The sequence below is a fragment of the Daldinia childiae genome, assembly GCF_008694065.1.
Source record: "Daldinia childiae strain JS-1345 chromosome Unknown Scaffold5, whole genome shotgun sequence".
NCBI lineage: Eukaryota > Fungi > Ascomycota > Sordariomycetes > Xylariales > Hypoxylaceae > Daldinia > Daldinia childiae.
Genome location: NW_022984646.1, coordinates 2824340 through 2846291, shown reverse-complemented (window position 1 = coordinate 2846291; position 21952 = coordinate 2824340). Strand labels below are relative to the sequence as shown.

The 21952-nt window shown below is 41.1% G+C and overlaps 5 protein-coding genes across 5 annotated transcripts; 3 read left to right on the top strand and 2 right to left on the bottom strand.

Moving 5' to 3' along the window:
- Positions 1–636: 636 nt before the first annotated feature.
- GL218_05901 (uncharacterized protein) lies at positions 637–1865 on the bottom strand (the record flags this gene model as incomplete). Its single annotated transcript, XM_033582594.1, has 4 exons — positions 637–902; positions 974–1412; positions 1464–1579; positions 1631–1865. 4 exons carry the CDS (start codon positions 1863–1865, stop codon positions 637–639), a joined length of 1056 nt encoding a protein of 351 aa, XP_033434813.1.
- A 4018-nt stretch (positions 1866–5883) lies between these two features.
- Positions 5884–7924, top strand: GL218_05900 (High-affinity glucose transporter; the record flags this gene model as incomplete). The annotated part of the gene is made up of 9 exons (XM_033582593.1): positions 5884–6079; positions 6144–6323; positions 6382–6580; positions 6643–6651; positions 6711–6764; positions 6817–7394; positions 7450–7529; positions 7586–7745; positions 7800–7924. The coding sequence occupies 9 exons, from the start codon at positions 5884–5886 to the stop codon at positions 7922–7924; spliced, it is 1581 nt and encodes a 526-aa protein (XP_033434812.1).
- A 1555-nt stretch (positions 7925–9479) lies between these two features.
- On the top strand, positions 9480–10471 carry GL218_05899 (putative oxidoreductase C4H3.08; the record flags this gene model as incomplete). The annotated part of the gene is made up of 3 exons (XM_033582592.1): positions 9480–9871; positions 9935–10341; positions 10437–10471. 3 exons carry the CDS (start codon positions 9480–9482, stop codon positions 10469–10471), a joined length of 834 nt encoding a protein of 277 aa, XP_033434908.1.
- Positions 10472–10743: 272 nt separating this feature from the next.
- GL218_05898 (bzip transcription factor) lies at positions 10744–11412 on the bottom strand (the record flags this gene model as incomplete). Its single annotated transcript, XM_033582591.1, has 1 exon — positions 10744–11412. The coding sequence occupies one exon, from the start codon at positions 11410–11412 to the stop codon at positions 10744–10746; it is 669 nt and encodes a 222-aa protein (XP_033434907.1).
- A 6572-nt stretch (positions 11413–17984) lies between these two features.
- On the top strand, positions 17985–19267 carry GL218_05897 (1-aminocyclopropane-1-carboxylate oxidase; the record flags this gene model as incomplete). Its single annotated transcript, XM_033582590.1, has 4 exons — positions 17985–18374; positions 18460–18761; positions 18827–18966; positions 19032–19267. The coding sequence occupies 4 exons, from the start codon at positions 17985–17987 to the stop codon at positions 19265–19267; spliced, it is 1068 nt and encodes a 355-aa protein (XP_033434884.1).
- Positions 19268–21952: the final 2685 nt, after the last annotated feature.

Sequence of the window (21952 nt, the reverse complement as noted above, 5' to 3'; positions counted from 1 at the left end):
ACAAAAATAAAATAACTTTTAAAATAAAGCTATATATTTAACGTATTAAGTTTTTATAAAAAGTATTTTTAATAATTAAAAATAATATTTTACTTTTAAATATATAACGGGATTATATTAATTAAAAATAAAGTTTAAGTTTAAAAAAAAAAAACGAATATATTTGTTATAAAAAAAAGTATATATAATAAATGTAAATAATTATGAAATTAATAAGTATAAATGATATTTGTTTATTAATTATTAATAATAAAAGAATTTATATCGATAATAATAATTAAAAAAATGTAACGATTTAAAAACTTTATATGGCTTTAAAAGTTAAAATTACATAATAAACCCTTGCATACGATGTTACTGTAACACTGCACCTGTTTAATATATACATTATATATAATATATTATTTTTATAAAATAAATATAAAAAATTATATAATTAATTTAATAATTTTTTAATATTTTAATTAAAATAATAATAAATTTTTTTATATTTTTTAAAAAACTATTTAAAAAATTATTAATAATATAAATAAATAATAAAAAAACTTGTATATACTTTACATAGTATATTATGCACTTTTCATACTAGCCTTTTTTGGACAGCCCTGACCTATTTTCTTGATTTTGGCACTAATGTCATAATGGTCCGCCGTAAGTGTCATCTACTTTTACATATTGCCCTCTAGCCTTCATTCGTCGGTAATCTTCCTGCACAACTGGCTCATGCTTGATAGGGTGTTCCTCATCTATACAGACGGACAAGCATTCGATAACAGATTTCTCATCCGGTGAGACGAAGTAAGGAATCGAATATCTCGACTTGGTCATGGGCTTTCCGTCGATTTGCATATTATTCTGAACTGGTGGAAGGGTGACGCGGTGAAGGGTCGACTTTAAGAAGTCTTCAAGTTTACGGTTAGTTAGTTGATTTATCAAGGAGCACTGACCATCAAAAAGATATAAGACAACCAACCATTACTCCATCTCATTAGCAAATCGCCAACGTTCATAACTAATGCATTCTTCATCGGCGTCGCATCAATAAAATGGCCGGGCGCACGAGGATGTTCGACTTGTAAACCCCCACAGTCGTCTTGAAAAAGCATCGTTATCGTCCCCCAGTCTGAATGGGCTGGCATTCGTGCCACGACATTGTTAGAAAGCTTCTCTACTTCAATTGATGGATAATGAAGTAATCGTAGCTGGTTGTTAATTCCGCTATGGAAGCGCAGAAAGAAGTTTTCGTCTTCTAGGCCGACGCCGATTGCCAAAGCGCATAACAAATCCTTCGCCACCCCGAAACATTTCCAGTAGAATTGCGTTGTGAATTCGCGGAAACCAGGGAGAACCTCTCCGGGTAGCCAGACATTCGGCTGTGTCTTAGACTCCTCGCTACCAATTTCATAGCTCTCCTATTCAAGACTCAATATTTGTTCATTCGACAGGTTAAGTGAGAAGTTTACCTTAAAATCTGAGACTTTTCGGTTCTCAGTTTCTTTTAATTCGTCCCCGTCTTTGATGATATCCTGCGACACTTTCTCTAAGCCTGGCCACGAATATCCTCGGTGAACATTGGGGCCTAAATTATTTATTCAGCAACTTGCTCGTTGACTTGAGGACTAAGATTCACCTGGTGGGTGAGGAGCCATCATCTTCTTTTCTTGAGGAAGATCGAAGAGTTTCTTGGACCAACCAAACGCCTCCTCGAGTATATCACTCGGTACACCGTGGTTGACAATGTATACGAAGCCAACTCGACGGCATGCGTCGGTCAGTTCCCCGCCAATGCGTTCCTTGTCTTTTGTCGAGCCCTTCGACCATGCACCGAAGTCTACCACGGGAATTGCACCTTCCTCTGGAGCCATAAGATAAACATGGGCTTATTAAGGCCCCTCCGATGTTGGTAAGTTCTAAATCTTCAATTGCTAATTGCATTAGATCTATGAGGTTATGGATATGAATGATCGGAATTGTATGTTGCCACGAATCATTATTACATATACGGAAGTCGCCTTCAAAAGTTTTGTCCATAGGTCAGCCCTTGTCAGCTTGGCAAATCTTGGCAACAACTGTTGGCCTCAATGACAGATGTACTCCTCCATATATACCAGTTTAATATATTTATTTCACCTTGAATATATAAGCTATAATATTAAAATTTATACCATGATAAATCCAAGCCTTTATATTTATAACTAATCTAATCGCTATATTTTAAAAAATATATTTGGCTGTATAATTATCCATATAATAACGGGTAGATTTCAATGTACATTATAATTTTTGAGTGCCAAGTGGGTCAGGCCATTCACAGCTGGTCAACAGCTGTGGCCAAGCCTGACAGGTGCCTGGTATGGACAAAACTTTTGAAGGCGACTTCCGTACGCGATGCGGGGTTCCCATGGACACCACCACCCAGCTATGATAATAACACTTTCAATTCCTCTTCAAAACTCAAGTAATTATTATCTTTGCTGCCGTTGATATTAATTCTATATCATAGGTGACAGCACGCAGTTAGCAACTAAAATGTTCGAAATTAACGAATTCCTGTGCAATTACCGCTTAATTAGAAGGTGATATCGGTATTTACCTAGACTTAAGAGATAAACAACACGTTAATTCTTCACGAGTAACTCTTGTACATAATCGGCGTTAATAACAGATTATGAATTGATATTTAAAGAATATCTAATTTGTGAGATGAAAAAGAAGTTTATATATGCTTGTTGTTTTTATGTATAATTATATGATTGAACTGCGATCTAATAGGAGATCAAACTCCATGTATGATAGTTCCTTCCACCGGGCTAAGAGTTCCAAATCAGCTTGAAACTATATACTCTACGTGGAAGGTAAGAGTAGTTACCTAAGTTATAAGACTAACTTAAGCAATTTTTATCAACATCTCCATCGTGATACATAGTCTACATCTAGCTACTTGCATAACTAAGGAATATTATCAACGAGGCAACATTCAGGCTTAACATCGTCAAGTTTTGGTGCTATTCTTATATACGAAAGCTAGTCTACTTTTAAATCGAGATAAATCATACGCAACCGTTTCCTAGCCATTAAACTAGGCATCAACTAGTGGGAGGCTTTATATTCTTGTTGAAGCATTATGTCGAAATTAATAAAGACCGCAGAGGGGGAAAGTCCCTATATGGCTCCACTATCAGGCCCATTACCATCAGCAGGGGGACCTACTACTATAGCAGACATTATAGACACTCAACATTTAGGGTATAAGTTGAAAGTTCTAGTATGGGATCTGTACCATTTCGAAGATCCGGATTCATCAAGTCGCTTATGCACCGCCTTCGACAACCTTGATTTCATCGGTTATCCGTACTTTTCCGATAATGAAGCCGCATATATTTTAAGTGCACCTACCCGTGTGTATCGAGATCGGACAGATGCCCCACGTATCCAATGCGTGCGAGATGCCCTTTTCGAACATCTCGATGCATTTTATACCAACTGGGATCGGAGACAAAGATACGAAGTAGGAAGTCGATTACCTGTTCACGGAGATATTGCACATATATTTTTGTTTGTGTTTGGAATCACGTTTATACAGCTAGGCAGCATGCGATTTCAACGTCAGCTCCGCGAATATGGCCTCAAACTCGTTCCGAAGAGATCTCGCAAGGAAAACGCTTATGAAAAACAAGAAACTGGCCCGAAATGCATCGTCTAATACCATGGTAATGGTGTATATTTACCTAAAAATACTGCCTAACGTATTCTAGTGGTTTTGATTCGGTTCTCTTACCATCCAGAATTTTGGAATAGAGGACCTACTGTGGAACTATGGCTATAAAAGGAGGGGAAAATGGAGATTAAGAGTTAAGGGTTGGGGCTCTCTTGGGCCCTACTATTAGGACTGATAGCAAATACATCCTGTGTATTGATTATAACAAAGAAAAAAACATGAGGAGTATCGCTGTAATAGAGATTAGAAACGCATTGGTGTATTAGGTGGGAAATTGTCAACTACTATAAGAGGCTAAGAGGAAGTACTTAATTGTTATACTCATTAATAAAGAACTTACACGTTCGAACTGGAAACTGCACTCATCTATAGTCCGGTGTTAATAATAACCAACTACTGAACCGGCTAGCTGCGGGTTTCGAACGTAAAGAGTTAAGTCAAGTCAGTGCATAATATTTTATGGTAAACTGTGAGTAGAATATGAATACATTGCCTTAATATACGGATCTTAGGCAATCCATTTCTATCATTAACACACTTAACTCCGGTGGCCTTCCCTGGCGGGATATGCTTTAATAAGAAATAGTTAGTAATCGAAGACATACAGTTTCTAGACTAGGACCTATTTCATATGACCCTAAGATTCATCACGAAGGAAACGTTTTACTAAGGTATTAAAAAAACACTTGCATTTAATATAAGATGAACAGGTTATCCGGAATATTTCGGATCATATAAGCACTGTGCCCGAATAACGCGATGAGGCGCGTCGTATCAGCGCTAGCACGTATTGGTATATTCATAGACTAGACGTTATAGATGGAATTGTAAAGGAAGATAGAAATAAGGAAAGCTTAGCAGGTTGCTGTCTCTTCGGAGGATAATATTAAAAATCATAACAGTGAGAGACTTTTAGGATATCATAACAGGTACCTAAATTAGTCTACCTAAGAACCTAAGAGAGAATGAATGGGTTTCGAAGTTGACATTCATATTGTTAACAATAATTGAGTCCTTATACCCTCAACTCCACTTGCTATCCTACTTATTGACGTCTCCAATAACTATTACTTTAAGAGTATATGAACACTTATCTTGTTCAATGTTAAGTGTGGGAGTATCCGATGGAAATAGGTCCGAAGAACTACACGACCGTAACCTAGTTGAATATCGCGAAAAGCGGCCTTTGCTTAGGTGAGGTTACATGGTTTCTGACAAATGTCGGTACGACACAGTACCTGTATATGGGGACTCAAGATAACGACAACATTCCTAACGTGTGAAGATATTTTCTACGTAAATGCAATAAAAGTCCTTCTAGTGTAGAATTCTTATAAAGTCCAAGTAACGAAAATAGGGGTTGTCAGAAGTTCCTAACACGTACAAGTTCGTCAAGTCGACAAATCCATACTTTTGCAACACCCCCAAGTCTACCTATAATAGAGTTTCGGTTGACTATCCGCCGAGCCGGGACCAAAACGGCCCTTCGCCTGATGCCAAGGTAATAGCTGAGCTGTGACAGGCTGGGAGCTCTGCATGGCAGCCCTGCCCATGGGGTTATGGAGCTGAAGTCGGCATATATCACGCATAATTATCATTAATCTGAACATAGTCTAATCCAGGTGACATTAAAATTCGTCCCACAGCGCCCACAGCGAGGGATATTGCGGATGCTGTGTGGGATATTGCGGGGGCCCATCTTACTATTCCGGGCCTTTTCTCGAACGACCTCGATCATGGAGAAATGGAACGTGGCGATGGAACCTAGTTAGCCAATCGGAGCCTATCTATCTAACCATAAGTTATGAAATTCCGGGGTCTCCATTTGCTGTGCCCTTCGGTTGGTACTTTACGAGAGGGTCTGGAAATCAGGCTTGGCGGCTAAATAGGAAAATGGCTATAGCTATTCGTGACCTCTCATGATTTGCGCGCAATCTAGGTATAAGCTGATATTACCTTATTAACCGCCGAATCCTACTGGAACAATCGGTCCGAGTTAAAGGCCTTTAGTTATATATGAGCGAGCACATCACCATGGCCCGACTCCGTAGGATAGATTTCACTGGAGTTGAGAGACCGGAACTTGTCTCATCGGACTTTGTCTCTCTACGCGAAAATTAACCCCGGTCAATTATCATTTCGGTTCGTGAGAAAAGTTCGACAAGATGGTCGGCGGCGGCGTTCAGACGGACAATATCGTCCATCGCATGGCGATGGAGGATAAGGTCCCATGGCATAAGAAGAGGAATTTGCGCTACCTGTACTTCATGCTATTTCCGTGTTTGATGGGAATCGAAATGACCTCCGGATTCGATTCGCAAATTATCAACGCCGTCCAGCTAGTTCCCGCGTGGAGTAACTGTAAGTTTCAGGCAGCCAGAGCCAAAGCGGTCAGGAACGGAAGCTAATCACGGAAGGATTGTAGATTTCGGACATCCAACGGGTGGTTACAAAGGCATATTGGCCTCGGCATTACCGCTCGGCTCCGTTATTGGTCTTCCTTTCATCCCGCTCCTGAACGATAACCTGGGTCGACGATGGTGTGTGATGTTTGGCAGTGTGGTGATGATCATCGGGTCCCTAATCCAGGGTTTCGCTGTCAACGGTACGTGAGAAAGTGACATGAGACTGCTATAGTTCTCTCAAACTGATCATGATTGAAGGCGCGATGTATATTGTCTCTCGGCTTATCATTGGGTTCGGACTTCCCTACGCTATTGTTGCAGGATCAAGTTTGATAGGAGAACTTGCGTATCCTAAAGAGCGTGCTATTCTGACATCCCTGTTCAACGCGGCCTACTTTATCGGTGCTATCGTGGCTTCATCTGTAACTTATGGAACTCAGCAAATCCCATCAGACTGGTAAGTCTATTGCTATGAATTTCTATTATCGTGTGTCAAGTCTAATATACCTTTCTCGTTAGGTCCTGGAGGTAAATCGATACTCTGACATTATATTAAACTACCGACTGTTCTAACGCGTATATACTAGAGTTCCTTCCCTTCTTCAAATGTCGCCCTCCCTATTACAGGTTGCCTTGATTCTGTAAGACTTTCGTAGCTTACTTGCCATAGTCTTCTTTACTAACTTCTCCTAGGTTTCTTCCTGAAAGTCCTCGATTCTTGATTAGTAAGGAGCGATATGAGGAAGCCTTCAAAGTCCTAGTTACATACCATGCTGAGGGTGACGAAAATTCGGAGTTCGCCAAGGCGGAAATGGCCGAGATTAAAACTACTATTGACATCGAGATGGAACATTCGAAGCGCTCTTGGATGGATATGTTCAGCTCAGCAGGAAACCGAAGACGTGTGATTATAGGTTCTCTCGTAGGTGTTATGTCGCAGCTTTCCGGAAACGTGGTTATCTCCTACTACTTGGGCGACATCCTTAACCTGATCGGCTTTACGGACCCCAGCTTCCAAGCCAAATACAACATCGGGAACCAGGTGTGGGGTTTAGTTTGTGCCGTATTGACCGCACTTCTGGTAATGAGATTCCGCCGGCGAACAATGTACTTGACGTCCATCATTGGAATCTTGGTGATCTATGTAGCATGGACCATCTCCGCGGCAGAGGCTATCGTGGGAGGTTCAAAAGCTGCGGGTAAACTCTGCTTGTTCTGGATCTACGCATACCAACCAGCCTACAACATTGGTTTCAATGCTCTCACATACAGTAAGTACTAAGATTTCATAATTATGAGAAATATTTGCTAATAATGACCACCTAGCGTACCTTATCGAGATTTTCCCGTATGCCATGAGAGCTCGTGGAATTTCAATCTTCCAGTTCTTTGGAAAAGCCTCCCAGGTAAGATTTATGAAAAACTGGTTTTATTTATACCAAACTCGCTAACCTGAACTCAGTTCTTCGGTACTAACGTGAACCCTGTTGGTTTGGACCCAGTTACCGGCATCGGCTGGAAGTTCTTAATTGTGTACTGCTGTTGGATTACCGTCGAGGCCGTTCTCATTTATTTCCTCTGGCCCGAGACTTCGGGCCGTACCCTAGAAGAGCTTGCCTTCTGTAAGATCACCTTAAGATTTCTTAGCTGAGACCATATGCTAATCGTGAAAATAGTGTTCGAAGACGACGAGCGTGCTCACGCTGCGACGGAAGCTGTCGAGAAGCAAATCCATCATGAGGAAGTCAACCACCACGAGGAGGTAGACGTATCCAAAACGGCTAGCAAAGACCAAGTTTAAACCCCCAAATGTTGCCTCTGATATTATAGCCCATTTGGTCCTAACTTCGTTCACCACGGAAGATTCTAATCTTGCCATGGGTTGAAGTATTGAATGAGTAGCTTCAAATATTATCTTAAATTAAGGAATATTAAGTGGCCTCTTTCGGGGACTGCAACTTGAATACATATTAGAGAGATACGTATGTGTCAAAAACCTCAATTGTGAATGAGTACACCCTTTTTGATTTTTCATTGACGTCTAAATCCCACAGCTTGTGGATGATATCTCTTAATATATATTCTCATTATTAAACACTTCTCTCTCGGGTACTATATCAAGCCATTGCTAAAAGTATTAGTCACTAGACTATTATGAATACCTTACGATCTTTAATCTCGATATCTTTATTTAATCATGTGATAGGACCTTGGGGAGATTACCGTGGATAAAAAATAACATCGGAGTTTCAATTCAGTCATAGTCTTCTTAATAGTTGGTACTTTAGGTATCAATACCCATACAAATAAAAAGGGGGTCTGTGGTGGTAAAGGGGAAAATCTATTGGCTGCCAGAGATAAATCTCGATGATATGCCCATGTGGGTTATGCGCTGGTCGCATACGAGTTAAAGTCGGTTCGTCATGTGAATGAATGAACAACTTATCTTACAAAGAGCCCTTCTTAACACTCGTGTCAAGGATACTGGATTGAGTTAATGAGTGTGGTTTATATATTCCGTAGACCAATAACCTTCTATTGAAATCTTTGTTACATGGTAACAATTAGGAATTATCTTGCCGAGTGGTTGCCACGCGTCTCCATCAGGCTCTGAGCCGCATGGAGCTCGCAGTAAAATAATAAGTCGCTCATACCTCTTTGTGTTATGTATGTGGAGATGGGTAGTATGTAGAAGCCGGATGTATGAACCTGTGTGGTATGTTACCAGAGAACCAAACATATTGAAAGAGTGGTTGAACGCCACTGTCAGATCACGGCTGCATAATTGATATCCAATACATAGAATTAGTTGACTAACTACATAGGTAGGCAGATACCCCGTAGATCATTCCGTTATGGTCTACCAGTCTGTTGGGAGCTAGTTAAGGGGAGATAAGGGGGTACTTCTGGCTTCAAGCGTAAAGGTACATGGATGACACCGGAGCTCGCTCCGTAGAAACTAGGAAGGATGTCGGCTCCTACTTAGGAATTGCGACTGATGACATTATATGACGATTTCATTGTGAATAATTGCATAGTAAGAATAATTTTCTGATTTAAGCACTATTACGCCAAATAACGTAGTGATAGTACAGTTCAATTAACAGCTGCATCGTAGAGTTTCGTATGATCGGAGTCTGAAGACCTGTTTTCATAGATGTCCTTCCGTCAACAGTATGATGTACCTAGCTCATAAGATTATGGTATATATATAGTAATATTGGTAGTAGTGATGGTATTGAGACGGATGAATACTACTCACCATGAGGTTGACGCATTGTATGAGAAAAGCACTGATGAGTATATGAAGTGTCAGGCCGGTCCTGTAAACACGATCGTAAACAATTAGACGAGACATGGATCCGAAGCCAACCATGACCCATATCCCATCTTCGGACTCGGACCCCGGACTGACCCTCTATCGACCTGCTGGCAAGCTCGCGGAGAAGAAAGTCCTCATCACAGGGGGAGACTCGGGGATCGGTCGGGCCGTAGCGATTCTCTTCGCGTTGGAAGGTGCCCGAGTAGTTATCAGTTATCCTCCCGAAGAAGAAGAGGATGCACAACAAACCAAGGCACAGGTGGAGAAGAATGAGGGTGAGATCTATCTCGTCGCCGGTGATTTAACCCAAGCCGCAAACTGTACCTCATTAGTGAATCGTGTGGTGACGGTCTTGGGCGGTATCGACATCTTAGTCAACAATGCGGCCACGGGGAATGAGAAAGGAGACATCGTTGATATCACCGAGTAAGCTGTGCTTGACCGGGTAAGTTTCCAATATATTAGCTAACCTCAATACCTCAATAATAGAGACCAGTGGTCGGCGACTTCGCGCACTAACGTTGATCCTCTTTTTCACGTCACCAAGGCCGTTTTGCCACACCTATCTAGCGGTGCAGTTATCATCAACAGCGCATCAGTGGACGCTTACATCGGAACCCCTAGCCCCGTAGACTGTGCTACCAGAAAGGGAGCCGTCATCGCGTTTACCCGAACGCTATCTAACCAACTGGTGAAGAAGGGGATCCGTGCAAACGTCGTGGCTATCGGTCCCGTATGGCCTCCTCTCGTTACTAAGAGAGTAAGCGAGCAAGGCCAGCAGGGGAAAATTCTAGGGAACTCGATACCGATAGAGCGACTCGGGCACCCCAGTGATATCGCGAGAAGCTACGTGTTTCTCGCGGGGAGCGAGAGCGCGTTCATGAGCGGCCAAATATGTACGTGACACCGAGAGTACTCCTCTATATCTCACGATGTTTTTATAAAAGATACGCCTATGTGCTTCGAAAAGATAATTGATAACTTATTGTAGTACACCCTAATGGAGGTATTGTTGTGGATGGCTGAAAAGGGGGATTTGTACGAACTTCAACAACATCGGAATTTTGCACGTAGGTAGTGCGTGGAGGAATCCATCATATCGGTAATGGCTATTATCATCACTAATTATCGTTTGAAGTGATACAGGTTCTCGGAGAATGGAAGATGATTCGGCATTTTGGTATCTATACAATAATATTCAGCAAGTCATAGCATTTAAAGTCTCCATAAGCGAACTATCCTTTCATCAATCTCGTAGGTAGGTCATTAATCGTCATCGTTACACGTGGCCAAACTTGTCATAGCATACAAGCTTCACGAGCAGCAGTATAAGATAGTTGCTCATGTAGTTCTTCTGCATTCTCCCTGCTCTGAGTCCCTTCATCGCGTCCTCTAACAAACCTCCTCGCGGCTTGCATCAGGTAATCGGTGATAGTCTCGCAGCCACAGCTTCCATGGAGCAGGAGTTCGTTCTTTAGGTTAATCATCTCCAACTCGAGGGAAGCTTTGTGTGCGATGAGGTAGTCATGCTGCTCGCTCATAACCCGCGCCCTTTCTTGTAGCTCCGAATTTTCCAACTTCTGTTTCTTTCGACATTTTGTCGCAGCTACACGGTTTCGCTGACGTTTTTCGACCCCAGACTCATCGCTAGTTGGCTTATTACTTGATCGCGATGACCGGCGGCTATGCGATCCAATTGGGTTTGTAGTGTCTCCTTTGAAGACCATATCGTCCTCGCGCTTTTCGTTGCTGTTTCTAAAATGTGGTCTCTGGATCGTATCGTTGCGATCTTCCCGGGCTAACCCCATTTGCTGACAATCGGGGTCCATGGGTAATGTCAAGTATTTGATTATATTGGGGCTGACACTGTAGCCTATATCTGCAGGGCTGTTTTGCCCGATGAGCAGGCCATCCGTATTGGATGTTTTCTCGAACCCCAGTGAACTGTCTATGAATTCTATTTCCATTGGTAGTTGTGGTGTGTGGAAAGACAATATAGAGACGCAGCCATGCATAGGAGATGGGAAGGTTGACAAGTCCATTCGTAGCTGGACTAACGATTTTGGGTCTACATATAGCTCGGACGAGGGATCCATCCGAATAAGTACTGCCTGTGTCCCAGTGTATGAGGTTGAGCCAGGTACATAGAGTGGTGGAAAGGTAGGGAATAGAAAAGATAGATCAAACAATAAACATGTTGATCTAGTTACATTAGGTATGTAAAGAATAGATTGTCATTTATTGCCTATCTTATTTGGATATCTCTATTGGATACAAATGTCGCAAATGGATAATAACTAACTACTCGTTACCAGGGGTAAATTTTGTGATATGCTTTCTCAAGGGAAGCTATACCGACCTAAACTATGCAAAATGGCGTAAACCACAACTGTTCGCGTCCACATACAGCTACATTATAAGGCCGCAACCTTTGGGTACCGTCATCCCAGATCTCTGGTTGATTTATCGATTGGATGGTGAATCTGACATGCCTTAAGCTTTCCTTATAAGTCTCGCGTACCTTGATGTTGAGATTCGATCTTGAACAACTTTCAGTTGGTATACGTAAGTCTCCACTAGGTAGTGTGGGTTCCGTATATCAAACGTATGCCCAAGCGGTAGTAGTGAGAGTTCTCTATTCGGAGCACAGTCCGGAGCGGGGCTGACCAATCATATCCTATATGGCCTCCGCCCCTTACCCCCTACTAGCGACGTAAGGTAAAGCGAAGATAGAATGCCTACGGCCATGTCGCGACAAGGAAAGGAAAATCTGACCTGATATTGTTTCCATACGAAATACTGATGTCACTGATTGCTGATCGGGGTTCTATCTGTTTTATCCTATCCACGTAATTGGCAGATCCTACGAACATATGCTCGCTTAGAAGGGCCTGCTATATCTCAGTGTTGGACGACATCGACGTTCCTTCGGGCATACCGAATTGCACAAAAATATAGATTGATGTAACTACGGAAATAAGTCTGTCTCGGGTATCTTACTCCGTGTTTGTGGTCCAAGTATCTCAACCAACATGTCCTTATAGGTATTTCATATTCGATGCTCGATCTACACTATATTCTGTGATAGCAAACTTTCTCAAGGAGGCTTGGCAGTAGTATCGTATTGATTTGGGAGTCGAGAAATATTACAAATCTACTATTTTATACTCTATGAGATATGTATATATTACTACCCTTTCTATAATAGAAGCATGTATGGGGGATGTTTGTGGCAGCAAGCTTCCGATCTTTAGGTAATATCAACTTTCATTGTGAAAGCAAACAAACCAGGTACCTACCATAGGGGAGGTCCGGGGGTATAGGGAATCATTCCGTATAAATGAAACCATTCTACCTGATAGTAACATGGGAATCAGCTTGGTGCATTCCAACATCGTAGAATGATTCTATTACTAAAATGATTCCGTAAAATAGAACGATTTGCCTTTTCACGTGACTTTCACGTGATATTCACGTGAAAAAGTGGGATCAAAAAGGAAAAAAAGTCAAAAAATTAAAAAGACTGGTCCTCGAACCCACTACCCTTGCGTTTGTGTAACCTAACCATTAACCCCACTATTAAGGTTAAAGTTTAAAGTTCAAACGTTTGAGCTAATGGGACGAGGTGGCCAATCTCATCGAATTATTTCATTGTGGAGATTTTCCTGTTTTTAGGCCTTATAACCTTTACATTAAAAAAAGTAAAATTTTAACTTAGAAAAAAAAACTTTCGAAAATTTTATTTTTTATTTTTTTATTTTTTTTTCATTTTAATTTTTTTTAAAAAAATATTATTTTTTTAAATTTTATTTATTTTAATAAAAAATTTTTTATTTTTAATAATATTTTTTATTTATTTTATTTTTTTTTCCTTTTATTTTATTTTTTTATTATTAAAATTTTATATTATTAGTAAAATAGTTTTAAAAATTGGAACGATTTTACGGGATGGAATGGTTTTACGGTTATAAAACGCTTTCTTTAAAATAAGATATTAAAAGTGGGTACCCAAACCCACTATACCTAAATTCTGACCAATTAAAGCCCTTAAAACCCAAAAACGTTCCGCCGCACGAAATCATTCCAGTTTTAGAACGATTCCCCCAAACCCCCCTCCTCCGCTATGGTAGGTAAGCATGTGAATTCCTATGTGACCAAGAGAAATCAAAAAGAATTCAAATTAGATCACCTTTAGCCTTGTACTTTAAACGATATGCCGAAGGGAGAAGACACTAGGCCCTTTTCCATACGAATGGACGATTTGTCGCCTATTGTCTGTACCGGTCAAGCCTTGGCTCGGCACATTCTCCGTATCCAGAATATCCTTCTGGTCAATTCTCAGCGCATAGTAGCATGAAATGCGCCACATAATGCAGATGCTTGGTTTCGTTATTGTTATATTAAATAGGTATCGTTAGCAAACGGTTATCGTAAAATAACAACGAATCTGTCCATATTAAATATTAATCTAAACTTTAACTAGCAATTACAGTTACTTATAAGGTTTAAATAAGAAAAAAGTTTCAATTTACTTCTTTTTTACATTAAGTAATGATTAACGTTTTTTTTAAATGGAACGAAAAGCTTTCCCATTTTTTTTTTAACATATTTTAAATCTTAACGGCCACTTTTTTTTGCTTTACAAGCCCCGAACTGTTAGTTGGTTAAATAAACATGACCGAAAAACTATTTATTATATTAAAACCTTGAAAAATACGGAAATAAAGAATTATAATTCCTTTTTAAACCGGGGTTCAAAAATAACTAAACCGTTTTAAAACAATTTTGAACTTAGATTATGCATACCTAATAAGTTGATAATTAAGCAAATTTTATTTTTTAATGAATCATGATAATAAGTACCTATACGCTTGTTTTTTTCACCTTGTAAAACATTTACAAGAGAAAAGGTTAAGCTTCCGTAAATCTTGTCACTTATGATACTAGAAAAATAGTCACCTAATGGTCCGCAATTAAAATACATTATAATACATTATAGTACATGCAACGTCATTGTTCGTTGTGGTCGTATTTCAGCTAGGTTTATTGTTAATACCCCTGTTGTACATTCCTAATCTCTTTTCACTGTAACATGACTTATGTTAGGTACCTAATTCATCCTGACGGTGGATGTTGGGATGTTATGTACATGCCAGCTGTCAGCTGTCATGTCGTTGGCGACATTGAGAACGTAACGCAGGGTTGCTACACGACTACCATCTGAATTGTGAGCTGCTTAAAGTATCCTCTCACATTGTATTTTTATTCCTTTCTGTTTATGTGCTCATTTTCCGGTCATTACCCACTATCCCTATGAAAGGATTCTCTTACCACTTTGTACCTTACCCCTCGATCGGATATCTACCACACTTGATGATTGGTGACGAGTGATATTGAATATGTACCTAGAATTGAAAATCATTTATAAATAATCAATAAAATCAGAGCATTTCAGAGTCCTACATCACCCACCTCATTATACCAGCTAGAGACGAGTGTATAATTGAATACACCTAGGCCTTAATTTAAATATTTACGCTCGGATATAGAATTTTAATTTATTTTCATTGCGATGATGGAAGAACTTTGGTAGGGTTGAAAGAGTATCTTGACTCAACCTAACTCATTTTAACCCTTGCTTATTGCTATGGCATTTGTACTTATAAAAAGGACTATCCTAAGATGCTTTGTAGACGTCGTAAACAAAAGGATTGTATTTCTCAATACTCACAAGTAGAAATTAGGCAATTAACCTCATGGTTACCTACCTGGGTACTTAATCTAACATATTCGACTTCTCACCGGCTCGGTCGTATCGTGATACCTAGTGCCGTCCTATTAAGTACATGAAAAGGGGGGGCATGTTACCACCCAAAGAGTATGCCGCACGGTCTGCCTCAACTTGGATGTCTGACGATTTGGCGAAGAGGAAAAAAGTCAAAAATTAAAATGGAATTCTTTCACAATAGCTAAACGCTGTGATGTTAGGATCGGGCTCCTGCGATTCGCTGTGGTATAGTCACGTGACACAGAGACATGTGAGCCCAAGGGGGTAGATTGACTATGTGCTAGTATAGGATTGAAATAATTGAAGTACTATACTTAGAATAAAATAGGCTTACTGATTTAGCAAGGTTCGACACATTAATATTTATGGACGAGCGCCTATTACAATCCCAAATAAATCTTAAATATAGGATGAGATGCAATAATATCGATGGGAAAATGTGACTAGACCTGAAGATTATACTGCAAAATCGCAAGATAAAACGGAACAAATTAATTAGGAAATATGATTATAAGGTATGGAACGTCTTAGTCATTTAATCCTACTCCATGTCAACTTTCTTGCGGTTTTGACATCATGTATACTATGTAAACAGTACCATTGGCAATTCTTATTTGGTATTAATTGAAATTATAGATGGCTCCTCTCGACCTCTACTGGTACTGTGGGTAGCCCACAAAGATTCGGTTGCACGCGGTGTGCGGTCAAAGTTTTGCATGGAGTATCCTGAAGAGCCGGAGTGGTAACTCCTCATAGTAACACGACTCCAAAATAGGCGGCGGTATTCGCGGTCCTTGTCTGAGGGGGAAACTAAGAAGCGGTATGATGGTAACTGACTAATAAGCACAGAAACTAACAGTTCGAGATAGCTGTAGAGGTTGGTGAGGTGATTGTCCAACTGGTGTAATTTTACAGATCGCAGTGTCTCAAATGCAATTGTAATCATTGCCAGGCTGCAGATGGCAGATAAAGCAAGCTTCTGGTTCGTGCCCATATTCAAGCGCCAAATCACAGGCATCGGAAGCGCAATAACTAGCAACGTCAGTAATAAGTACTTCTGTTGGGCTTAAAGCCCCATAATATCATAACTCTAGGAACTTACCAACAATATCAGACGTAACATTGAAGAAATAATCAACCCATACTAGCCTCGAGTCGAGCAATGCAACGTAGGGCGTTCTACAGCCCTCTTATGAGTAGTCCAGTTAGTATGAAGATTTCTAAAGAGAGGAGATATATGCAGTTGAACAAACCGTAAGATAATAGATTAGCTACATCACCACACTGGCCGTATACACCAATAAGGCAAGTTCCATAACAAAGCACGATGTAAATCAGACTCCATAACCAGACACGATTAAACTTGTTGTGGGAACAAAAAGCAATTTTATAAAGAAATATGAAGGAAAGCTTAACACAAAAAAGCGATGTCCAGAAGAATGTCTCGGTGGCTACATCCCACTTGCGTAGCCTAATGGCCATATTTGCGAGTTCGGACTCAGGGGGTGCTGGAGACTCGCCTATTAAAATCGAAGAATATTGATAACTCAGTGGGAGCTCAATTGTTGCGATAATCATAGCAAGGATCATCGAGAGCCAAGATATGGCCCCGAACATGTCATCCAAGTGGAAACTCTTGAGTATAATACTTCGAATGAGTAAGCGGCCGACAAACAATACAGTCGATGCGCCGGCCAGCGTCCAGATAACCACCTATAAACAAATGTTAGACCTAAAAACTAAGTGTATTCGTGTATATAGTGAATTGCAGCCTTTCATATCTCATGACAAGGATTACGTACCAAAAGACCCTCAGATGAAATGCCTTGGCCAGCCTCAGACATGTTTTATGAGTGGATGCTGTAAAACTTGAATATAGAAAGGCGAGGTGGTAATTCCGGATACCAAAAGACTTCCTTATTTATGGCCTGAGATTAATAAAATGATATATAAAAGGAAATCTTATATTTAGGCCTCTAAGAGTAGATTCTTCCACTCATTCACTTCATTTATATTGTCAGAGACAAACAATTACACAAGATATTTTTAGGTGAGCACGGTCTCATATTAAATAGCGCCACTTAGATGATATATATACCTATATATGCCTATACCGGCTGGCTGGTATATTTAACGCCGAGGTGTAAGGGATGGATCGGCTATCTCAAATGTCCCTAAGGGTATGCGACATGCAGAGCTACCTAAGGACTCGCCTACTAGGTTACCGTTGGTTCGCTTTAAGCCCTTCTATATCACACGACGCCTATTTTGGTGAACTTGGTAGGATAGTTAACCGGTCAAGCTTTGAGAATTATAACCATTGTGAGCACCTGGTGTTACAGCTTGGAGCCTATATTGTCTGCTGCTACCCGGTAGGATACGAAGTAGTAGCACCTTTTATTGAGACATTGACGCCTCATACTCCCTTATCACTTGGGGTTGTACTTGCTTATTATTCGTAGCAGATGGGCACCGCAGATAAGCATGCTCCTCATGATGCAAGGGATGAATGGTAAAGATAAACCCGTATCTGAAACCTAATAATAACATACCCATCAATATAAGTTCCGTAATGAAATTCCTATCATTTACTAATGTAGTATTACTTACGCGAGACTGCATTCATTTCTTTTTACAACTTTACCGCTTTTCTTTACCCCCAGCGCCCAAATCCTTGATCACTAGTCTTTTTGGCTATTTGTACACCTGTGTGGCTTGACCGCCATTCTCTATAACGATTACACAGAAACAATGGCATACCATCCTTCTCACGTTGGAGAAAGCCCTATCCAGACAGTTGACATTTCCCCCTTTCTTACTGAGGCTGGCGATTCTTTCGATGATTTGGGACTTGTCAGAGCTGGACAGGCTCTTGTCAGGGCTCTCCATACTCTAGGGTTTGTCAAAATCTCAGGTCACGGAATTGAAAAACATGAAATTGAGACTGCTCTTGCTTGGTCTAAGAAACTTTTCGATCTATCGTACGAAGACAAGATGAAAGCCCCTCACCCCGCTGGAAACATGCCCCACCGAGGCTACTCAGGGATCGGCCGGGAGAAAGTTTATTCTTCAGCAGATGTAGAGGCCAATACAGCGGCCGACAACATTGCCCAAGAATTGCGAAAGATCTCTGACTTCAAGGTATAAAGTCTAATCTCACTTTTGTCCTACCCCCCTTTGCCTAACCGGGCGTTTCGTTCTCCGTCGGATGCTAACCAAGTACCAGGAGAGCTATGAGATAGGAAGTGAGGACGATCCCGTGCAGCAGAACATATGGTTACCCGATGATGTACTCCCCGACTTCAGGCGTCGTATGACAGACCTCTACAAGAGGCTATACGGTGTGAGCGAGCTCTTGCTTCGGGCTATTGGTGTTGGCTTAGGCCTTAACGATGAAGAACGCACCGCACTTGATAGGCTGATTTCGGACCGCCATTGCCAACTGCGCCTATTACATTACCCTACTGTTAGCAAAAGCAAGTTACAGAATGACCTAATAGCACGCCTACCACCCCATACTGACTGGGGGTATGTCCTTCGAATATACAACCTTAGCGCGACCAGATAAACGCTAATGCTGACCCCTATCATAGAACATTTACGATCCTTTTTCAAGACGGTGGTGGGGGATTAGAACTAAAGAGCCCCCGATCACAAGAATTCCTTCATGCAGAACCCGAAGACGAAACATTTGTATTGAATATTGGTGACATGCTCCAGCGGTTTACTAATGGTGGGTAATATATTAATTCCTAGCCCTTCATTGGTCGCTCATATAGCTAATATACTCCAATACAGACTATTTTATCTCAGCCCTGCATCGAGTATCAGTCCCCAAGGTCGATAAAGTACCAGAGACGGGTATCCCCGCTCGCTACTCTATTCCCTTCTTTACTTGTCCTGACTTCACTCACGTGGTAGAAACTCTACCACGCTTCATTACAACTGAAACCCCCAGTAAGTATGAGCCGGTCAGGTTTGATGAATACGGTTCACTCGTTAGCAAATATCAGTACGGGCGAGACAACTTGTAAATAAATGTGCGAGTAGCTCAGGAAGGAGAATCATATTCTCTTCACTATGAGTACGTGAATTACCATTAAGTGAACTACACACCGCGATATATTCTTTCTCACGTAGCGAACAAACTTGCCAGCATTAACCCACGCTTCTTTTATCTCCATGAAACCTCCGTTTTAATCTGACTCGTCTGTAAAAGGGATGTCCTCCCCGTCAGGAACATCCCATTGATTCTCTATGGGGGACACAATGAAGCCAGCCTCGGCAACCTCTCGACTAACAAAGGAACAAGTTAGGGTCATAATTATTAGGTCTCTTTAACAATAGGTCTGATAAATCTTACTTGACATCAGGTACTCGCTTCACCATGCTGAGGATCCCTAATTGGTTTATTAGTGGAGTGCTCCAAGTAATCATATATGCTTATCAAATGCGTACTTCCTAAAGGTGCAGCCATAGCAATAGAGCTCAGAGCAAGCATGATAAAAATAGGCTTCATGTTGGCGATTAAAGTTACGTAATGGGCGTAATTGTTAACAGATAAGTTGTTAATAAATTGGCCTTCTAGAGGACTTTTGATGGTTAACGTGGAAGTAAATTATATGAGATCAATACTAGCGATAGATTGACAGAAGTCCCTACATAGGTAAATATATATATCCAGGATGCTTGTTGAGCGGAAGACTGTGATCCCCGTCGAAACAAATAATTGGCCGCTCAGAAACGCCCTCTCCTAAACAGTCCTATTCTTGTATAACCGCACTTTGAAGGAGAAAGATGATACTTGAATGAGTAATTAACAGATTCCTTAGTCTCTTCGCCAATATTGCAAGCCTCCTAATATATCTGTAAGCTTCCGTGATAAGACAACTATAGTTTGTGATACTTATCGTCCTACGTGGAAATATGCACACTGACCAAGAAGTATCGAAGGATCGTGCCTACATCCGATTGCTGATCATGTTGAAGTGGGTTGTCAAAGTGATTAATTCTTCAAGGTGGATTTCTCTAGCTTCTCGCGTTTCTCTTCTCCTCTATCCATCCCCACGAACCATGCTACTACGGACTATGATGGACTGCTACAAAATTGACGAAGAGGTTTCTCCAGACTGCGAGAGATTGATATACGACAATGACTCGGGAAGTGCGCAAAGCCTAGTGCCGTTTGGGCTTAGAAGATATGATTCAGTACATCGTATCATTAATTATGCCCTTACTGCAACTCTGCTTTGTTCCGTCGTCGGCGTTTGGATATACGGCGCTACTGAGAAACGGTCATGCGATTTTGATATAGAGCGCTATTATTATTATTGTATGTGCTCTTTCTAACTCGTGAATATGCTTGTTCTGTATCGTTACTCACTCATACGTCCCATAGCCCCTGCTCTTAAGGACACAAACCCCGGATCTAGAGTCACTCAGTTTAATCACACTAAATGGTCGCCTTTCAGCCCGAGCAGTACCACCTCTCTTGAATACGTCGAGAGTAATTGGACGGCCATATTGCGCGGTAAGTCGAATTCTATCCTGATGGCGAATGAGTATAATACTGTCGCTGACGCGATAGGAGTGTTAGTGGGCATGATGGGCCTCAGTGAGGAAGAGCTACGCCAAGCAGGAGGCTCGCCAGACTCTATGCGTTTACCACCAGAGAGCGGTGGTGGGTATATGGCATTACTTGCCAGTCATCATTACCTTCACTGCCTATATAAACTCCATCAAAGTTTGCACCCGGATTATTACCAAATACGCAGCGTAATGTGGAATCAGAGCGCCGAGTGGCGGGTTTCACATTGGGACCACTGTATCGAGACGTTACGTCAATATGTAACGTGCAACGCAGATACTACCGTCATGACTCACAGTTGGTTCGAAGGCCATAGAAAGCCATTTCCCGTTGCCGGAAATTCGCGCCGATGTGCTGACTGGGATGCTCACTTTCGATGGCAGCTTAACCGTCAAGTCCCTGCACCTGATAAACCGTTTTCCAAACCTCCTGACGCCGTGGAACTTCCTCTATTGTCTATATTACCCCCTTCAGGATATATGTCAATGTATTCTTCGGGATAGATGGAGAGAGGGAGAAAGGGAGAGAGGATGTATATTATCATACTAAAGGACACTCCTTTAGTCTCATCCTATCTCCGAGGGTATCATACATATTAAGCCTGGGAATTATATTGAATAGCTGCCTTAGGTAGACCTCGGTATGACACTTTCAGTATAACGACGTGACAAATCATTAAGCTGAAACCCCTGAAATGATACAATATTTACACAGCCCCATAGTCTGTTCAAAGTTGGAGTTGCGGGGATTTAGTTTATCGGCTGTCGTTCTAAGTGAAAGATCATTTGTTGATCGGACGGCTATCGAGCACGTCAGGCCGGTTGTATATGTCACAATCCCCCACATAAAGCAGCGTTGCCCCCCAGTATTGCGAATTCGAGATGCGCCTCGCCAGTCACGACATCTTTATACTATCTTGCATGTAAATGCCTTATCTGATCAAAGATGTTATCCAATCCGGAATTCACCTCCACCTAAGAGATGATATCCAAGCATATGGCGTTAGAATGGTTTCGCTTACGCCATCTACTAACCGGCCGGGCTCGGCAGATCGCTATTATATATACGTCAATTGGAGATATTTATATAGAGTTTCATATAAAGTCCAGTCTTGAAAATTCAATATTTATTG